At 35.0% G+C, this 18,342-nt stretch overlaps 1 protein-coding gene and 3 non-coding genes across 6 annotated transcripts; 1 reads left to right on the top strand and 3 right to left on the bottom strand.

The window, feature by feature from the left end:
• Positions 1-3,603: 3,603 nt before the first annotated feature.
• LOC135636080 (FCS-Like Zinc finger 8-like) lies at positions 3,604-6,729 on the top strand. Of its 3 annotated transcripts, XR_010495799.1 has the most exons (4): positions 3,606-4,707; positions 4,830-5,573; positions 6,210-6,407; positions 6,486-6,729. XR_010495799.1 is itself a non-coding variant. In XM_065147631.1 (3 exons), the coding sequence occupies exons 2-3, from the start codon at positions 4,852-4,854 to the stop codon at positions 5,920-5,922; spliced, it is 741 nt and encodes a 246-aa protein (XP_065003703.1). In that variant the 5' UTR covers positions 3,604-4,707; positions 4,830-4,851; the 3' UTR covers positions 5,923-6,729. The 3 variants fall into 3 exon arrangements, 2 of the variants coding, with proteins under 2 accessions (XP_065003703.1, XP_065003702.1); XM_065147631.1 differs by having other exon boundaries at positions 3,604-4,707; positions 5,904-6,729; XM_065147630.1 differs by having other exon boundaries at positions 3,607-4,707; positions 6,210-6,729.
• A 3,001-nt stretch (positions 6,730-9,730) lies between these two features.
• TRNAN-GUU (transfer RNA asparagine (anticodon GUU)) lies at positions 9,731-9,804 on the bottom strand. The gene has a single exon. It is a non-coding gene; the product is annotated as a tRNA-Asn (tRNA).
• Positions 9,805-12,491: 2,687 nt separating this feature from the next.
• Positions 12,492-12,565, bottom strand: TRNAN-GUU (transfer RNA asparagine (anticodon GUU)). The gene has a single exon. It is a non-coding gene; the product is annotated as a tRNA-Asn (tRNA).
• Positions 12,566-14,979: 2,414 nt separating this feature from the next.
• TRNAN-GUU (transfer RNA asparagine (anticodon GUU)) lies at positions 14,980-15,053 on the bottom strand. Its single transcript has one exon. It is a non-coding gene; the product is annotated as a tRNA-Asn (tRNA).
• Positions 15,054-18,342: the final 3,289 nt, after the last annotated feature.

The raw sequence follows: 18,342 nt of genomic DNA, 5'->3' as shown, positions 1-18,342 counted from the left end.
CGTTGGGTAATAGTTGTCGGAGTCCAGTAACACGTCCTCCCCATCGCCCACCCACGCACGTTTCCCAACCGCCCGGTTCTTCTAAACCTAATCGAAAACACACGATGTATTAGTGTTCTATTAGCACCCACAGAAGATAACCCAATCAACTACCCAGTCGATCCTGACCGTCACTGATCTCATAATTAACGGTGGATACTAACCTCCCTCATTTCCTGATTTGTCTCACGTTGCGGATCGAATTTTTCCTTACACCCATAATGTGCCCGACCCATTAATGATATTTATTAATCGAATCGAGCACGGATCGTAAAGTGTGATAAGCAAGATTAATTGATATATCGTAACATCTAAATGTTGAGCTTGTTTAGTATGGCACGGCTCAGATGTTGGAGTCGCTTGCACGTTTGATTGTATTATGAGTGTACGCAACAATTATACCCACTGTTTCGAGGCACTACTACTTGGCATGCTTTTGACCAACGTAGTTTGACTTGAGATTATATCTACCGACAATAATCTAACAAATTATTTTTGGTAAATCTTTGCCTAAGGAAATCGATTTCATTCATAAATCTTTGCCTAAGGAAAACTCATGTATAGTTCAAATCTGTATCGATATCGATTTCGCTTATTAACCAGTTCGATAAGAACTATATTGATTTGCACCAAGATCAATAATTTATTATTAACGAGGAAATTGATAAGCTATTGAATGTTAATTTTATTCACGAGGCTCGGTACTTAAGTTTACTCGCTAATGTGTTGACTATATTGATTTGAATAAAGATTGTCCTAAGTACAATCATATAAACTTTCATATATATATATATATATATATATATATTCTCATTATTAACTCTCATATCTTTTTTAGATATACTCAAATAAAGATAGAACAATGAGTGACATATAATATGTTAGCAAAAGCCCAAGTAATTGATACTTATGTAGCAAATCTTGAGAAAATCATGACAATAATTAATGTAAATCTCAGAGATTTATGATCCACATAGGGCGAATTAATGTAAATCCGGAAAAGATTAATGTTGGGATGTGGATGTCCACCACCTTTCGCAGTCTATGAGATGTGGATGTAAGCCTCATGCATAGGCCAACCTGTGTTCCTCAACCATGTTGTTCGAGGGGGTCTATCCTTTGCTTCAACCGTAACTCTGCACTTACTAGGGATGTCAAACAGAGCATTCTTGCTAAACATGAGATCATTAAGATGCCAAGTTGAACTTTAATGGCCACAAGTTCTTCCAATTTTACCTGAAATAAATCTCTAACTTTTAAATTTAAATTGGCTTAATATATTTGTTCTAAGAGATAGGCTACAAATTTCCATACCTCCTTTTGTATCTATCTATCTATCTATCTATCTGTATGGAAACCTTCAGACCGATTCCATTAGAAGTTTAATTTTCTGGCTGATTTGGCGTTTTTGCCTAACTATTCCTTCTATATGCAGCCTTCCATACTTGACATGTTAAGAAGATAAAGCTTTGGCAAATAAGAAGGGAATGGCTTGAGGTTCTAAATTTTCTTTCAGAATATAAAGTCGAACTACAGAACCAATGAGTTTTATTCTTAAAGAGTATTAACTGATGATTGCAAGAAGCAAGCCATATGCATCCTTCCTCTAATTTGTACTGAATAACAATCACTGCAGCATGATGGAAGTCACACTTGTATGCCAATGTCAGGGAGTACCGATGGAAGAAGATTGAACCACTGCATCAAACTTACAAATGCCTCCTAAAGTAGGTTCATATGAAATTGGCCACAGTAATGGAGAAGCTGCTACCTTTCTACAAAATATTTGGACTACAACGAGCTCATGAAAGCTGAAAGCTCAGACCAAGGAATGTCAAGCTTACTGGATGAACAAGAACTCGATCAGCAGCATGGAAAAGAGGGAAGTAATAGGAAAGAAAAGCTGAGTGTTCCCCTGCGGAGAAACGAGTTATGAGCCATGAACCAGAGTTACAGGCTGGAAAATCTTTCTTCAAGATCAAACTCCTCATCCACAACTTGGACTTGCTTCTTTTAATGCACGATATTAATGTTCCCTCCTCCATTAGTGCTGTGCTCCCCTACAAGGTAGATGTGGTATCATCATCCTTCTACAGTTGTACTCATGGAGTCTACACAGGCAGTAATGACTGTGGCTGGACAAACAATTAATCCTGCCCCAAATCCAAGAAAGATAGTTAATTAATAGAAGCTGATCTCTTTCTCTCTCTCTCTCTCTCTCTCTCTCTCATTCATTCTCCTGTGCTGGCATCAATGGCATCAGGAGCACTCCATGTTTCTTGCAATAGAACACTGTTCTCCCCTTGTATTAAATCTCTTTTAATTGCTGTCTCAGGTACAGGTGACATTTCCCCACTTTTGAATGCAGCCATTACTTTGTTGCTTATTCTTCGTGCTTCTGCACCCAATGAGTTATTTGCAGCACAGCTCTCTCTCTCTCTCTTTCTCTCTCTCTCTCTCTCTCTCTTGTGCATGGACCATTGTCAGAAAATAGAATATAGAATGATGTTGGGTGTTGTGAGATCCAACAACAACAGCAAACCCCCACAATCAGCTGTAATATTTAGATTATTTAGTTTTGAACTTTTTTTTATCACTGTTGAGCTACTAAAAAATATTATTTTTATTACATTGAAGATATTTCAATTCTTATTTATACTTTCTAATGAAAGCTTCTTGGATCTCTTTACCTCTTTAAAGTACTACTAATATTAATCAACTAATTATTTTTAATTATAGTATCTATCTATCTATCTATCTAACAAAAAAATATTGTAATTCACATTTTTATTTGAGCATTTATAATTGGGAAATCAATGGATTATGTCATCCGATCTATATTAAAATGATGAAAGAAATCAGATCAATTCCTGATTAGTGAAGTTTTAATTATCACAATCATGTACAAGATATAATCAGTTTCATATACCTAAATTTTGCATGCAACACAGTATTATTATGCCTATGAGAATTTAATGGTGACTAATTATAATAATAAATAATTAAGGTCAATGACTTACTCGAAACTCTTACTTTTCATTGCAGGATCAATTATAATAGTAGACGGATCACATCGAAAATCTTATCTAATCTCAGTATTCATATTATGTTCGAGCATCCTCTCAATCATCGAGTCAATGTTCCTCTTTTTCGACTCATCATCTTTTCTACACACACAAATTGGATTTAGGCATCATCCACATGTTTCTTCTATTTACCTCGAATCATTTTGGTTACCATCACATGCTACACTCGTACATGTTCTTATCCACTTCAAAGGTTTCTTGGTCTCACATAACTTAATTCTATAAATAAATATATGATTATTGTTTTATTAATATGCCCCGTTTGTAAAACTAATTACTAGAGAATATTCATTAAATATATATATATATATTTTAATCTTCATTATCATTGATGAGTAATCAAAACACTCAATTATTGCATCTGGATCAAATCTAAGATGTCACCCTTGTCCTCCTCTTCAAGATTCCAAACTCCACTCGATCCAATTCAAAGGCCCAAGCCATTTCCTACTCGATCTTCCAAGCTAAATCCCTAGCCGAGCCGAGCCGATGCCCTGCCTCCGCTCCTGAAACCAAGCTGACCGCGCCGTACAGACGGCAGTAGGGATTCAAGTCCTACATTGTCACCGGAGAGTAAACACATCATGTCGTTTCTCCCTCCCTTCTCTCTCCCTGTCTCAGTGTGCTGTTCTCCCATCTCTCTCTCCTCTCTTCCCCCGAGCGCGGCACTTGATTTGTGGTCACCGACAGGGGATTAATGGCGGAATTGGTTCCTATTGAGGGCAAGGAAGATCACCTGAGGTGACGCGACTTCTTGAGCTGAGAGGAAGGTGGCAGGGAGAAGAGAGATGGAAGGAAGAGAAGGCGCAACGAGTTGCTAATTTTTGGTTATATACTGATTTCTTATTGCTTGATAAGGAAGAGAAAAAAAAAGGTTCTTTCTTTCGCTCATAGGAAGATAGAAGCAGAGAGAAGAAGAGGTGGAAGCGTGACAAAGAAGAGAAGAAGAAGGGTGAAAAAACCCCCCCCTTTTTTTTCTATTTCTTTCCTCTTCCGAAACAGTCAATGAGGTAACGCGGAGGATTTAATGGCGCTTTTGGTGGAGACTCTCTCTCTCTCTCTCTCTCTCTCTGATGTGATTCCCACGCACGAAACCAACACCGGCTTCCTCTATAAATGAGCTCCCATTTCCAGATACGTTTCCCCTGGGCAGACCACCGCAGCCTCCTCTCGTCGGCACTGGGCTCTGCATGTCTGATTCGTCCTTTTTGATGCGTGTGTCGCAGAGAAATTGAGGAAGGGAGGGGAAAGGCGCCATCTTGATGTGGTTTTTGCCGTCAAAATCGGATTTTTAAGATTGAAGGAGGTTTTAGGGATCATCTCTAGCCTTCATTGACGGAGAACTGAGGAAGTACTTGGCTGGCTGGCAGAGAAGCCTTCAAACCGATGCATCAAAAAACGAGAACCTTTAATTGGAATGACTGAGACCGATTGATATTAGCCTTCTGTTCAAAGTCTTTTGTTCTTCTCGAAGAGTTCCAGTGGGTGGAGGAATCTTTACCTTTCCATCTCCTCCCCGTTCTTCAAAGTTCCAATCTTTGTTTCATTCAAAGGGATTCCAGGGTTGCAGTACCAAACCCAGGTCAGTCCTATCTCTGTTGGACTTGCTTTCTTTTATTTTCTTTTGGAAGGAAAGGGAAGGTGGAAGAGACCATCTTCTCCTTTTTTTTCCTTTCGCTCTTATTTGACTCCTTACATCTGCAGAGGCAGGCCTCAAAACCAAAGCATGATGCTGAGGAAGAGATCAAGAGCAACCGATGGCAAGCAGGTTCTCATGCCTGATGCCAAGCCCCGACCTTCCTCGATCTTCCCCTTGTGCTTGTCCTACCATGGCTCCTCAGACTCTGAGGCTGCCATGAGCCCGACCTCCATCCTCGAAACCAAGAACTTGTCTTCCACCGGTAACCATTTCTTCTCTGATAGGCAGCCAAATAAGCCTCCTTTTGATGCTGTGACCACCACCACCACCACCACCGCCACCAGCAGTGCCATCGGGCTCGGCATCATCGACGCTCTCAATGGCGAGAAATCCGTCGCCATCTCTCCCAAAGCGCAGAGCCGAATGCTGCTGCTTGGATCGCAGCTCAAGATCCAGATCCCTTCCCTCTGCTCCGGCTCCATGTCACCGGTGGGGTCGCCGATAGAGTTCGGCCTCAAGAACAGAGACTCCCAGTTGGCGTTGCTCTCCCCTGCCCCTGCTTCTTCCCCTCGGGTGTTCACCGGGAGCATCCCCATGAGCGAGATGGAGCTCTCCGAGGACTACACCTGTGTGATCTCTCATGGTCCAAATCCGAGGACCACCCACATATTCGACAACTGCGTGGTGGAGAGATGTGGAGATGGGAGCTCTGCAGCCGATAGAGGAGGCTACCTGCTTGATGATTTCTTGAGCTACTGCCATGCATGCAAGAAGAATCTGGGCCAAGGGAAAGACACCTTCATGTACAGGTCAGTTTCATGACAGCTTTCTCTGCATCAAAATCCAATCAATCCTTATTTTTGTCAAACAACATACCTCGTTTAGATTTGAACCGACAACTTGCTGCTAATCTTGCCAAATAACAGTAGAATCCTTGGAACAAACAACCCTACAAGTATATACTGGTCAACTTTAATCCAGCCAATTATTTGCCTTTGATAAGCTTTTGTGTAAGAAATCTTACAACTACAACTTGATCAAAAGCGGATTTCTCGGTCTCGGTTAGCTTTCGCTGTATGCACATAATGCTGAGATTTGATCACACACCATGATCATGTTAAAAAAGGAACCATGTGCAGGATTCCATGCATTTGGTAGTGAGCATGCCACTGTTCTTGGGGCCTCATGTCTGGAGTGGTCACTGTTGGGGTCCCCAGTCTTTGGTAGGAGCTGCCTTCATGATCAATGAAAAGTGGAAGTAACATAGTGGCATCATGCCCTCAAGTTTGGGTCACTACACTTGGATAAGCTACAGAAAGTGACCGATCATGCGTCCCCTCCTGTTGCAGACTATCGCATCCAACATGGTTGAAATTGCAGTAAACTGTATTGACAATTACATTGCTCACTACAGTAATTCTTGTGGTTGGTGTCATGTGTTTCAGAGGCGAGAAAGCATTCTGCAGCAGCGAGTGCCGCAACAAAGAGATGCTCAATGATGGTGGCATGGAGAAGTGCTCGGAGGAGTCATCACTCACAATGTAGTCCTGGATTCCAAGCTCCAACTATCACTGCAAGATTTGCAGACAGTCCAGATTGGAATTTTGCAGTTCCTTTTGGTGGTGATGGATTCTGATCCAATAGTGAGTGAAATGATTCGGAAGATAAAACAACATCGTTCATGTGCCTCTGTGGATGTTTCTGATGATTTTTGCTTCCAGGGAAGGATGCAGGTGAGCTTTCAGAGATGGTTCTGCTCAGACTAATGTTGGGTTTGGTACCACAGTTTTTTGGCTCAGAGAGAGAGAGAGAGAGAGAGAGAGAGAGAGAGAGAGAGAGATGACAAATGTGTTACTGCCATCTGTTGTCATGCTAGGTTTTGGTACCAAAGTTTTTCTTGGCTAAGAGAGCCACATGTTAAGGTCATCTGTCAACTACTATCATCATGCTATTTTACACTCAGAAGACCTGGTGGATTTATGCAACCCCTTTTACCTCATATATTTAGGTCTAGTTACTCTTTAACTTACTCTTTCTGTTTTCTTTGTGGTTCTTCTAGGGCTTCTAGGGTTTTGTCATGTTAAAGTTTCCTACATATCAACTGCACCAGATAATAACAGAGCTTACTACATTATAAACCTTGTTTGTCATGTTTAAGAGCTCATTCTAAATGGGCGCAGAAAAGTCAGTTCTTTGTACATTAGCTACATGCATCAGACAAAGACTTGCAGAAAATTATTAGACATTCCTCAATTGCATTGAGCCTTAAGGTATAAAATACAGACAAATCTTGCTCACAGGCTCTCTTTCCTCATTATTGGGGGACCCAATACCTCTGAGGTAATATTGATTCATGCATCATCAGTTCTTATCCACTAGATGTGTTCCTTGCCATATAAAACTTTTTGTATTTGGACATGCTAAATTCTACATGATCAGTTCTGGTTTTGGCATTCATTCTCTGTAGTTTATATTGTTCGAACCAGATAAGCTATTTCAGCTTACTGGTATTGATTGGAATGTAGAACAATAAATTGCTTTGGAAGTTAGCTATTCCAAACAAACTTTCCCAGTATGTGCCCATCAAAATAGCATGGCTAGTAGCTCTATCTGCTAGACCAACAAGAGTAATGCATCATTCATCATCAATACTTCTCACTTGTAGAGAATGAAAGCGGAGTTATATCTCCACTGAAGGAGAATCTCAATAAGCAGGTACATGATTTATCAAGGAATGCATTTAGAATCTTGATGGCTTGCTCTAGATTCTTGAGTGTTCAATTTCCTATGATGTATAAATGAAAATAGAACCAAACAACATGCGAAACAAATTGTAATTTGTCCTTTCTATCAATAAGATAAGTGAAATAGTCTTTACTAATAATGCATTACTTTGATGAACACAAGTACAAGCTATCAAGTTAAGAATTCTGCAGTGTCAAGAATATTTTGGAGTGAGTGAAATGATATAGCTGCAATCAGGACCAGAAGTTATAATGTACACGCACATGACCAAATCAAAAGAACAATTGTCTGAGACACCCCAAAACCAAATCGTAGGATCTGATGCACAAAAAAGAAAATATGAGATATGAAGGATCTGATATCCCGTCAATCAAATATGGTATCAAAACACAGAGAAAACAAAATCTCTAAAGAAAAACTAAAAATGAGCATGGCAATATCAAAAAGGAAAATTACTCCAAGATAAACAAAAATATCATCATGGTTATAAACATCGATAGAATGTAAAAAAAAATATTTAAAATGAATTGAAATAGGTGAATTAGATGTCAATTTGATATTCATTAAAAGAAGTCTGGTTTGAACTCCATCAAATTTTGAGGTAAAAAGCACTCCGTTGCTAAAATCTCAAAAGTTTTATATCATGCTGATAATTCCCATATCAAAACTAGTAAAAACGAGAAGAAATGATTAAGCATCAAGATAATATAAAAAAATTAAAATTACCATATCAGAAGGTCACCATGTTGATAACTCCCACATTCAAAATATAAAAAAATGTTAAAAAAAGAACAAAATAAAAAGCATGCTTAGACATCAAGAGATATTCAAAATGATTAGAAATAAGCCAAATAGCTATATCAAAATATCAAAATGATTAAAACTGAGCAAAAAAAAAAAAAAGCTTCGACATCAAGAGAATACAAATTTAAATGATTAGAAATAAGTCAAATAACCATATCAAAATTATTAAAATTGAGCAAAAAAAAAAAAAAAACCATGTTGTGATATAAAGAGTATATATAAGATAGTCAATATGATTCGGAAAATAATTTGTACTGAAAAATATTTTTTCGGTGAAGATGCATATAAGAAAGTTAACATGCTAATGATTCCCATACTAAAAATATTAAAATTATTAAAAATGAGTAAAAAGGCACCACATCAATAGTATCAAAAGTAGTCAAAATGATTAGAAACGAATAAAATAGCCACATCAACACTATTAAAAGTCAGCAACAAAAAAGTACACCATGCTTAGACATCAAGAGAATATAAAAAAACAGTCTAATCAAATAATTTTTAAACTGTAAAAAATGCTTAGACATCAAGATAATATAAAAAAACTGTCTAATCAAATGATTTTAAACCAAAAACTATGCTTAAACATCAAGAGATACTCAAAATGATTAGAAATAAGCCAAATAACCATATCAAAATTATTAAAAATGACAAAAAAACATGCTTAGAAGAATAACAAACTTTAAAATGATCAGAAATAAGTCAAATAACCATATCAAAATTATTAAAAATGAGCAGAAAAAGAAAAACTCATGTTTTGATATCAAGAGTATATATAAGATAGACGATATGATTCAAAAAAATAATAATTTTGTAACTGAAAAATAATTTTTCACAAGAAGAAACATATAAGAAAGTTAACATGCTAATAACTCCCATACTAAAAACATCAAAATTATTAAAAAGGAGCAAAAAGCACTAAGACATCAACAGTACCAAAAGTAGTAAAAAAAGATTAGAAACGAATAAAATAGCCACATCAACACTACTAAAAGTCAGCAACAAAGAGGTACACCATGCTTGGACATCAAGAGAATATTAAAAACAGTCTAATCAAATGATTTTTAAACCAAAACAAAGTTTCGCTAGAAGGAGGGCTATCAAGAGTATATATAAGATAGACGATATGATTCAAAAAAATAATAATTTTGTAACTGAAAAATAATTTTTCACAAGAAGAAACATATAAGAAAGTTAACATGCTAATAACTCCCATACTAAAAACATCAAAATTATTAAAAAGGAGCAAAAAGCACTAAGACATCAACAGTACCAAAAGTAGTAAAAAAAGATTAGAAACGAATAAAATAGCCACATCAACACTACTAAAAGTCAGCAACAAAGAGGTACACCATGCTTGGACATCAAGAGAATATTAAAAACAGTCTAATCAAATGATTTTTAAACCAAAACAAAGTTTCGCTAGAAGGAGGGCTTGAACCTCCGACCTTGTGGTTAACAGCCACACGCTCTAACCAACTGAGCTATTCCAGCTTCACAGTAAATTAGTACATTAATATATATTACATATTTAATAAACCTATAAGGATATTACAAATAGCATGAGGATAGGTTTAAGATGCCAAGAGTTTCCACCAAATGACTGCCAACACATAGAATTTTGTATTACAGATATTGAGATAATTGACATAGCTTTCCAAATAAAGCTCCTTACATATGCCTATCAAAAAGAGCAAGGCATTATGCTGCTAGATTCATATATGGCTAAATAAATTATGTAGGTTTCTGATTATCCCATTTAAGAGAAGAGGAATCGAGCTATCAAAATCGTTCACAAATAAAGTTTTGCATGTAAATTCAGCACAAGTATAACTATTTTCTCACTTGTCAAGATTGAAAGAGAATTCATCTTCACTGAAAGGAGATCAATAAGTTGGCATGCTGGACATTAAAAATCATCATCAGCAAAACAAGGAAAATGCGGAAAATATTCTTCAGTGTTTTGAGAATTTTCATAGCTTGCTCTAGATTCTTCAGAGTTTAATTTATTATGAGGATGCAGATTACTTGTAAACAGTTTGATCTAGTGATGCATAATCATGTAATGTTCTCAAAGTGAACATGAAGTACCTTACTTGGAAGACAAATGATCTGCAAGTGAGGTGATCAGACTATAACTGTAGAGCAGACAACGTTGAACCCTTGAAACTTGCTCAAAATGGAATCTCCTTCAGTTTTCGACCTACCACAACAATGAACCTAGTGAATATCAACAGGCTGGTGTATGATTCATCAAGGAACATCATTTAATGCGTTGAGAATCTGGATAGCTTGCTCCAGATTTTTATGTGTTCAATTTCTTATGAGGATGCAGATCACTTGAAGAGAGAGTTTGATCTAGCGGTGCACAATAGGAGTCTCGAAGTAGACAAATGAAGTACCTTATTTGGAGGAGACTCAGATGATCTGCAGCTGTGGTGACTGTCTTAAAAACACCCTTAACATTGAGGAATATGTGACAAAATTAGTCATAGGAGTGTTAATTGTTAAAAAGACAATTAATTCAGTCATCCTTATTGTAATGGAAGCACTTAAAAGAACAGAAGTAAAGCTATTGAGATCAAGACTATTGAATGTCAGGAATATTTTGAAGCCATTTACTTTAAACTGTCGATGCATAATTGGAAATAGTACCAAACAATATGTGAACAAATTGTAATTTGTCTTTATTTCAATAAGATAACTGAAAAAATCTTCTTTACTAATAATGCAAAAACTTTGATGAACAGAAGTACAAGCTATTGAGCTAAAAATTCTACAATATCAAGAATATTTTGGAGTTTGATGCAATCAAAACCAGAAGTTATAAACAAGTTCAAGCAAGTCACCAAATCAAAGGAACAATTGTTTGAAATCTCCAGACTAAATTGTCTTTATCAAGAACTGTTCGACACATAGTCACACCTAATGCGCAAGAAAGAAAGGCATTACTTTCAGACACTTCATGAAAATATGAGAACCCACATGATCTGGTTTTGAGTTAATAAAATATAGGTAAGAAAAATACAAACGAGTCAAAATCTCAAGAAAAAAAAAACAATAAATGAGTATGTTAGAAGACTACCATGTCGATAGGCTTCAAGTCAATTCAAAATAATTTAAAATACTCCAAGTCAAGGTACCAAAATGATTAACATGAACAAAACAAATATATTTTCATGCTTATAAATGGAGTCTGATTTTGTTTCCATCAAAATAAAGGTAACAATACTCCCATGCCAAAATCTCAAAATTAATAGAAATGGCCACATCAGAAGACATGCTGATAAATCCAACATGAAAATATCAAAATTATCTAACAAAAGAAAAAAAAAATCTTAGACATCAAGAAAATATCAAAAAGAATAGAAATGACCATATCAAAAGATCACCATGATGATAACACTCATATACAAAATATCAAAATTATTAAAATGTGCAAAAAATAAAAACACCATGCTTAGACATTAGGAGAATACAACAAATACTCAAATTGATTCGAAATTAAATCAAATGACCATAACAAAATGATTTAACAATGAGCCACAAAAAAAAACACCATACTTAGGACATTAAGAGAATATAAAAAATGCCAAAATGATTAGAAATAAGTCATGTAACCATATTAAAAATATCAAAATATAAAAAATGAGAAAATAAATTTTAAAAAGGAGAAAAATAAATATATTATTGTGCTTATAAAAGGAGTGTGATTTAATTTTCTTTAAAATAAAGGAAAAAAATACTACCATGCTGATAACTCCCATATGAAAAATATCAAAATTACTAGAAATGAGAAAAATGCTTGAAAATATCAAAAAGATTAGAAATGAGCAAATATCACCATGCTGATAACTCCCATATACAAAATATCAAAATTATTAAAATGAACAAAAAATAAAAACACCAACCTTAAACATCAAGAAAATACAAAAATACTCAATAAATAAAAATAAGTCAAATGACCATATTAAAATATCAAAATGATTAAAAATGAGCAGCAAAAAAAAACACCATGCTTAGACGTCAAGAGAATATCAAAATTAGACAAATGATTATCAATATGTCACAACCATATCGAAAAATATCAAAATTATTAAAATCGAGCATGCACACAGAAAAAAAGAAAAAAATACAATGCTTAGGAAACAAGGGAATATAAAAAAGAGTTAAAATAATTTCGCTAGAAGGAGGGCTTGAACCTCCGACCTTGTGGTTAACAGCCACACGCTCTAACCAACTGAGCTATTCCAGCTTGTTGATTAGGATAAATTTGTACTTAAATAATCATGTTTCCATCAGTGCAGGTCATTTGTACACAATTTGGTCTAGCGATTCATAATAACATAACGTTCTCAAAGAGGACATAAGAGTACCTTGGAAGACAAATGATCTGAAAGTGAGGTGACCGAGTCTAGAAGATACACAACATTGAACTCTCGAAACTTGTTCTAAATGGAATCTCCTTCAGGTTTCAACCTGCCACAACAATGAGTGCTATGCATCATTATAATGGCAACTCGTAATGGTCAGAAGGAACTAAATTAGAAAAAACAGAATGACGAAAGACAGAATCCAAGTATTCAGCTATGATAGACAAGATTATTTGCTTCATCTTGAATGCAAAAGCTTTCGTTTTTGCTTTCCAGAGAATATCAACATCAAAAAGAGTCTCATCTGGAGAAGCTTCAGTAAGATCACCCATAGAACCAGAAAGATGAATAGCAAAGGCATTTTTCATATACCACCATGATAAGATGGCACTTGAAAATTTCTCCTTAAAATAAGTAATGGTTTACCTTGGCATATGGAGTCGAATTCATGTGATATTTAAGGATCCTCTATGTAGAGTCCTCTCACAAAACCAAGTGGGCTGACAACCAATAAATATCTAAAAAAGAATCACGAAACATATATGAATATACAAGACAACAAAACTAAGAACATGTTCCAAGCAACAGTGATTGTTTGATAACAATTACCTTAAGCTTTTTTATTTAAATGCAGGAGCATATAGCAACAGAATGCCGAGAGAAATAAATGCCACAACTAGAATAACAAAAAGTCAAAATGATTAGAAATAAGTAAAATGACCAAATCAAATATCAACAAGAAAATACATAGTGCTTGGACATTAACAGTATATAAAAAAAACTCAAAATTATTAGAAATAAGCCAAACAAGTTTCGAATTGAGAAAGATATTTCGCTAAGAGGGCTTGAAGGAGCATATAAGAGAACTACAAAAATGATAACTCCCCTATTCAAAACATCAAAATTAATAAAATGAGAGAAAGAACCACCATGTTTAGACATGATGAGTATAAAAACATTGTCAAACTACATCAAATATCAACAGATATAATAAATAAGTCACGTAACTTTTAAACCAGAAAAAAGTAAAACACTAGAAGAAGACTTTTTGAATATGACCATATCAAATATCAAATAGGTAAAATGACCAAATCAAACATCAACAAGAAGAAACATAGTGCTTAGACACTAACAGAATATGAAAAATAGTCAAAATGATTAGAAATAAGTCAAATAAGTTTTGAATTGAGAAAAAAATATTTCGCTAAGAGGGCTTGAAGGAGAGAATATAAAGAGACTATGACACTGATAACTTCCATATTCAAAACATTAAAATTATTTAAAATGAGAAAAAAAACCATGTTTAGGCATCAAGAGAAAAAAAACATAGTTAAACTATATCAAATATCAACAGAATATCAAATATGATTAAAATTATCATAAATAAGTCAAATAACTTTTAAACCAAAAAAATGTAATTCACTAAAAGGAAGGCTTAGATATTTTGAATATGACCATATCAAATATCAACAAGAAGAAAGATAGTGCTTAGACATTAACAAACTATCGGATATAGTAAAATGATTACAAATAAGTCAAGTAAGTTTCGAATCAAGAAAAAATATTTCCCTAAGAGCGCTTGAAGGAGCGTAAGGGGACTACAACACTGATAGCTTCCATATTTAGAATATCACTATATCAAATGTTAACAGGATACCAAAAAGAATCAAAATGATCAGAAATAAGTCAGAAAACCTTTAAACCAAAACAAAAAATATCAACAGAATATAAAAAATAATTAAATTATCATAAATAAGTCAAATAACTTTTAAACAAAAAAAAAGTAATTCACTAAAAGCGGACTACGACACTGATAACTTTCATATTCAAAACGTCACTATATCAAATGTTAACAAAATATAAAAAATAATAAAAATTATAAAAAATAAGTAAAAAAACTTTTAATTTAAAACAAAAAATATTAAAAATTACCAGAAAGAGGGCTTGAAGGAGCGTAAGGGGACTACAACACTGAATAACTTTCATATTCAGAACATCACTATATCAAATGTTAACAAAATATAAAAAATAATCAAAATTATGAGAAATAAGTCAAAAAACCTTTAAACCAAAACAAAAAATGTCAACAGAATATAAAAAATAATTAAAATTATCATAAATAAGCCAAATAACTTTTAAACCAAGGAAAAATAATTCACTAAAAGGGGACTACAACATTGATAACTTCCATATTCAGAACATCACTATATCAAATGTTAATAGAATATAAAAAATAATCAAAATTATCAGAAATAAGTCAAAAAACTTTTAATCTAAAACCAAAAATATTAAAAGTCGCTAGAAGGAGGGCTTGAACCTCCGACCTTGTGGTTAACAGCCACACGCTCTAACCAACTGAGCTATTCCAGCTCGTTGGTAAGTATAAAGTTTTTTTCATTCTAACCAATAGATCCTTTCATGTTTATGTAAAGGCTGCCAAAATTGTACCCTAATAACATACCTACTGCATATATCATGAGGATAGGCTTAAGATGCCTAGAATTTTCACCGAGTGATTGCCAGAGGATAGAAATTTGTACTAAAGATACTGGATGATTACAAAGCTTTTCAAACAAACTCCTTATATCTACAGGCATTATACTGCTGGTTTCATATATGGCTAAATCAATTATGTAGGTTTCTAGTGATCCCTTTTAAGAGGAGGAACATAGCTAACAAGATCCTTTCCAAATAAAGTTTCTCATGTAAGTTCATAAGAAGTATAGCTACTTTCTTGCTTCTAGAGATTGAAAGAGGATTCAACTCCACTAAAAGCAGATAAATAAATTGCTTTGATAGACAATAAGAATCATCATCACTAGAATAAAGAAAAGCGGAAAGATTCTTAAGTGCATTGAGAATCTTCATAGCTTGTGATATATTCTTCAGTGTTTAATTTACAATGAGGAAAGAGATCCATTGTAGACAGTTTCATCTGGTTATTCATAATAAAGTATTGATCTCAAAGTGGGCATAAAGTACCTTAGTTGGAAGACAAATGATCTGCAAGTTAGGCGACAAGTCTAGAACATCCACAACATTGAACTCTTGAAACTTGTTCTAAATGGAATCCCCTTCCCGTTTCTGACCTACCACAAGAATGAGCGGTGTGAATCATTAGAATGGCAACTAGTAGTGGTCAGAAGGACTAAATTAAAAAAAAAGAAAAACAAACCAACTAAAGACAGAATCCAAGTAATCAGCTATGACAGAAAAGATTATTTGCCTCCTCATAAATGCAAAAGCTTTTGTGTTTGTTTTCCATAAAATAGCAACATTAAAAGAGCCTCATCTGGAGAAACTTCAGTCAAATCACCCAGGAAACCACAAAGGTGAAAAAAAATGCATTTTACATATGCTACCACAGTAAGATGTCATTTGAAAATTTCTCTTTACAAAATATAATGTTTTACCTTAGCAAATGAATTTGAATTCATGTGATATTCAAGGATCCTTCCGTCATATGAGAATCCGCTCACAAAACCAAGTGGACTGAAAACCAATAATTCTGCATGTAATAAAAGAATTGTAAAATATATATGAGTATACAAGCCTATAGACCTATATACGTGTTCCAAACAACAGTGATTGTCAATAACATGTACCTTAAGCTTTCAACTTAAATGCAGGAGCATATAGCAGAAAAATGCTTGAAAAATCAACAGAAACAAGAGCCACATCTAGAAGGCAAAGCATCAATTCCACATCTCTATTAATAACTTTAGATGGTATATCTTCAGTTTTCATACAGATGGCAGGGAAAACAAGTGACTATAAATCGAACTTACGAGTTCAAGCATAACGTGTCTATCCACAAAAGAAAATTAAGGTAGGACAGCAGATTAATGAAGAACAAGTAGAGACTGAACAAAACAAGTGCTTAATGAGCTAATTGCAGAAGACATCTCTCACCATACACTTTTCTGCAACTAATACTGCAGACAAAAAAAGTAAGAAGACAAAACAAGTGATTAGGGTCTTCCTGCAAACATCGCTTCTGCAGTAAGATATTTCTTTAAACACATCACTTCCAATCCTTTTGGGCCGACCTCACTGCATAATCGACGAGTAGTGCCTCTTGTGACCTCATGAAGTTCTGAACCTGCAGGAGAGCTTCACATTAACCACAACAACGACGATGACTCTGACATTTCCATTTATTGTCGTCTTATTTTAAGGCAAATACTAATATCCCAACAGTTTCAAGACGAGAAACAAATGAAGTCGTATATATACAATCAACATTAACAACTAATGAAATGGAGTCAGAACACGGTTACAGAAAGCTAATCAGGTTCGTGAGAGGACAGTATCACTCATCCCGAGCCCTAATTCACCCACTCCCATTCTAGCAGACACATCAGATGGTACAGATAATCAGGCAAGCACGCATGCCTTACTTAAAAACGATTCTCTCTTTCTTCAGGAGTCACAGAAGGGATGAGCCCTCACCGGGTCCAGGCCGCAGCTCACACTGCGACCGCTCGCTCAACTCCGGCCATCGGAAGAAGCCACAAAGCTGCAATTGACAGGGAGAAACGGAGAAGATGGTAATCTAGCATTTCGTTTCTAGATTCAATCTTGGGCGAAGAGAGGAGCGAAATCAGGGCTTCCGACAGATCGTTCGCCACTGGAGAGGAAGGGCGAGAGAGGAGGGGTTTTCGAGGGCAAGGAGGCGGCAAAGGTAAGTCGGCACACGGACTTGAGAGAGCGGTGTTGGCCCTGTTTAATTCATAAAATAAATAAATAGAGATTCAAAAAATAACCATATATTCACCATAAAGAGAATTGTTGGGCCGTATGTTGGACACACAAAACTTGGACAGGACCAATACGGCCAATCAAAAAATATCTCAATTAATAGATGTGATTTACAAATTTGCCTCAATTATTAATTTATTATAAAATATATTTAAAATTTTCAAGAGCATTCGAATCTTTTTAATTTATAAAGATAAATTAAAACAAAACTCAAATACGGGCTTCCCTCTTAAATTTAATTTTATAATGTGCTTATAAATTTTAACATGATATATAATTAAATTTATGATTTATAAAATTATTAAATTTAAGGTTCGATTAGTTGACCTACCAATTCAATCAAGGATCAAATCAATAATGAAAGATTCACATAAGCATGACATGATGAAGCAGTTGGAACTCGACTCACAAGCATAAAGTGGCCTTATCGAAATACTTGCATACACAGGATAAGAAGAGATCACAGACTCATCAAAAGGTGTGCACACATGCAGATTTACCATGTCTTTCAACAAGTGAGGTATTCATCAAGGTTGTGGCTTTCGACAACATATATAGATTATGCATGAGATTCAAGCAAAACTTAAAACTGACAAAAAGATGGAACAAAGGAGGGGAAAGAAACGATGAAATTGATGTTCACCACTACCTATACAAATCTCTTGATCAGTGAAAGAATCAGTATGAGGAATATACTCTGCTGTTGGAAACTGGAACAATCACTTTATATGGTTCACCATACCATGATGCTTGTGGGGACTATTCTCGGCAATTAGATCTGTTCATGGTCCAAAAAATGCTCATCTTGTAAAGTAGACATCTTAATAGCCCCTCGTGACACTTTGGCATCAAGAAGATCACAGTAATAAGAAACTAAAAACCATTCAACAAATTTGTA

The sequence above is a fragment of the Musa acuminata genome, chromosome BXJ3-4 (genome assembly GCF_036884655.1).
Source record: "Musa acuminata AAA Group cultivar baxijiao chromosome BXJ3-4, Cavendish_Baxijiao_AAA, whole genome shotgun sequence".
Taxonomy (NCBI): Eukaryota; Viridiplantae; Streptophyta; class Magnoliopsida; order Zingiberales; family Musaceae; genus Musa; species Musa acuminata.
Note: the sequence above shows the minus strand (reverse complement) of the source record. Positions and strands in the feature narration are given on the sequence as shown.

Excerpts from the sequence above, each read along its gene's own strand:
- LOC135636080 (XM_065147630.1), top strand. The coding sequence starts at position 4,852 with ATGATGCTGAGGAAGAGATCAAGAGCAACCGATGGCAAGCAGGTTCTC. Across the intron at positions 5,574-6,209 it reads AAAGACACCTTCATGTACAG|AGGCGAGAAAGCATTCTGCA; the intron begins GTCAGTTTCATG and ends CATGTGTTTCAG.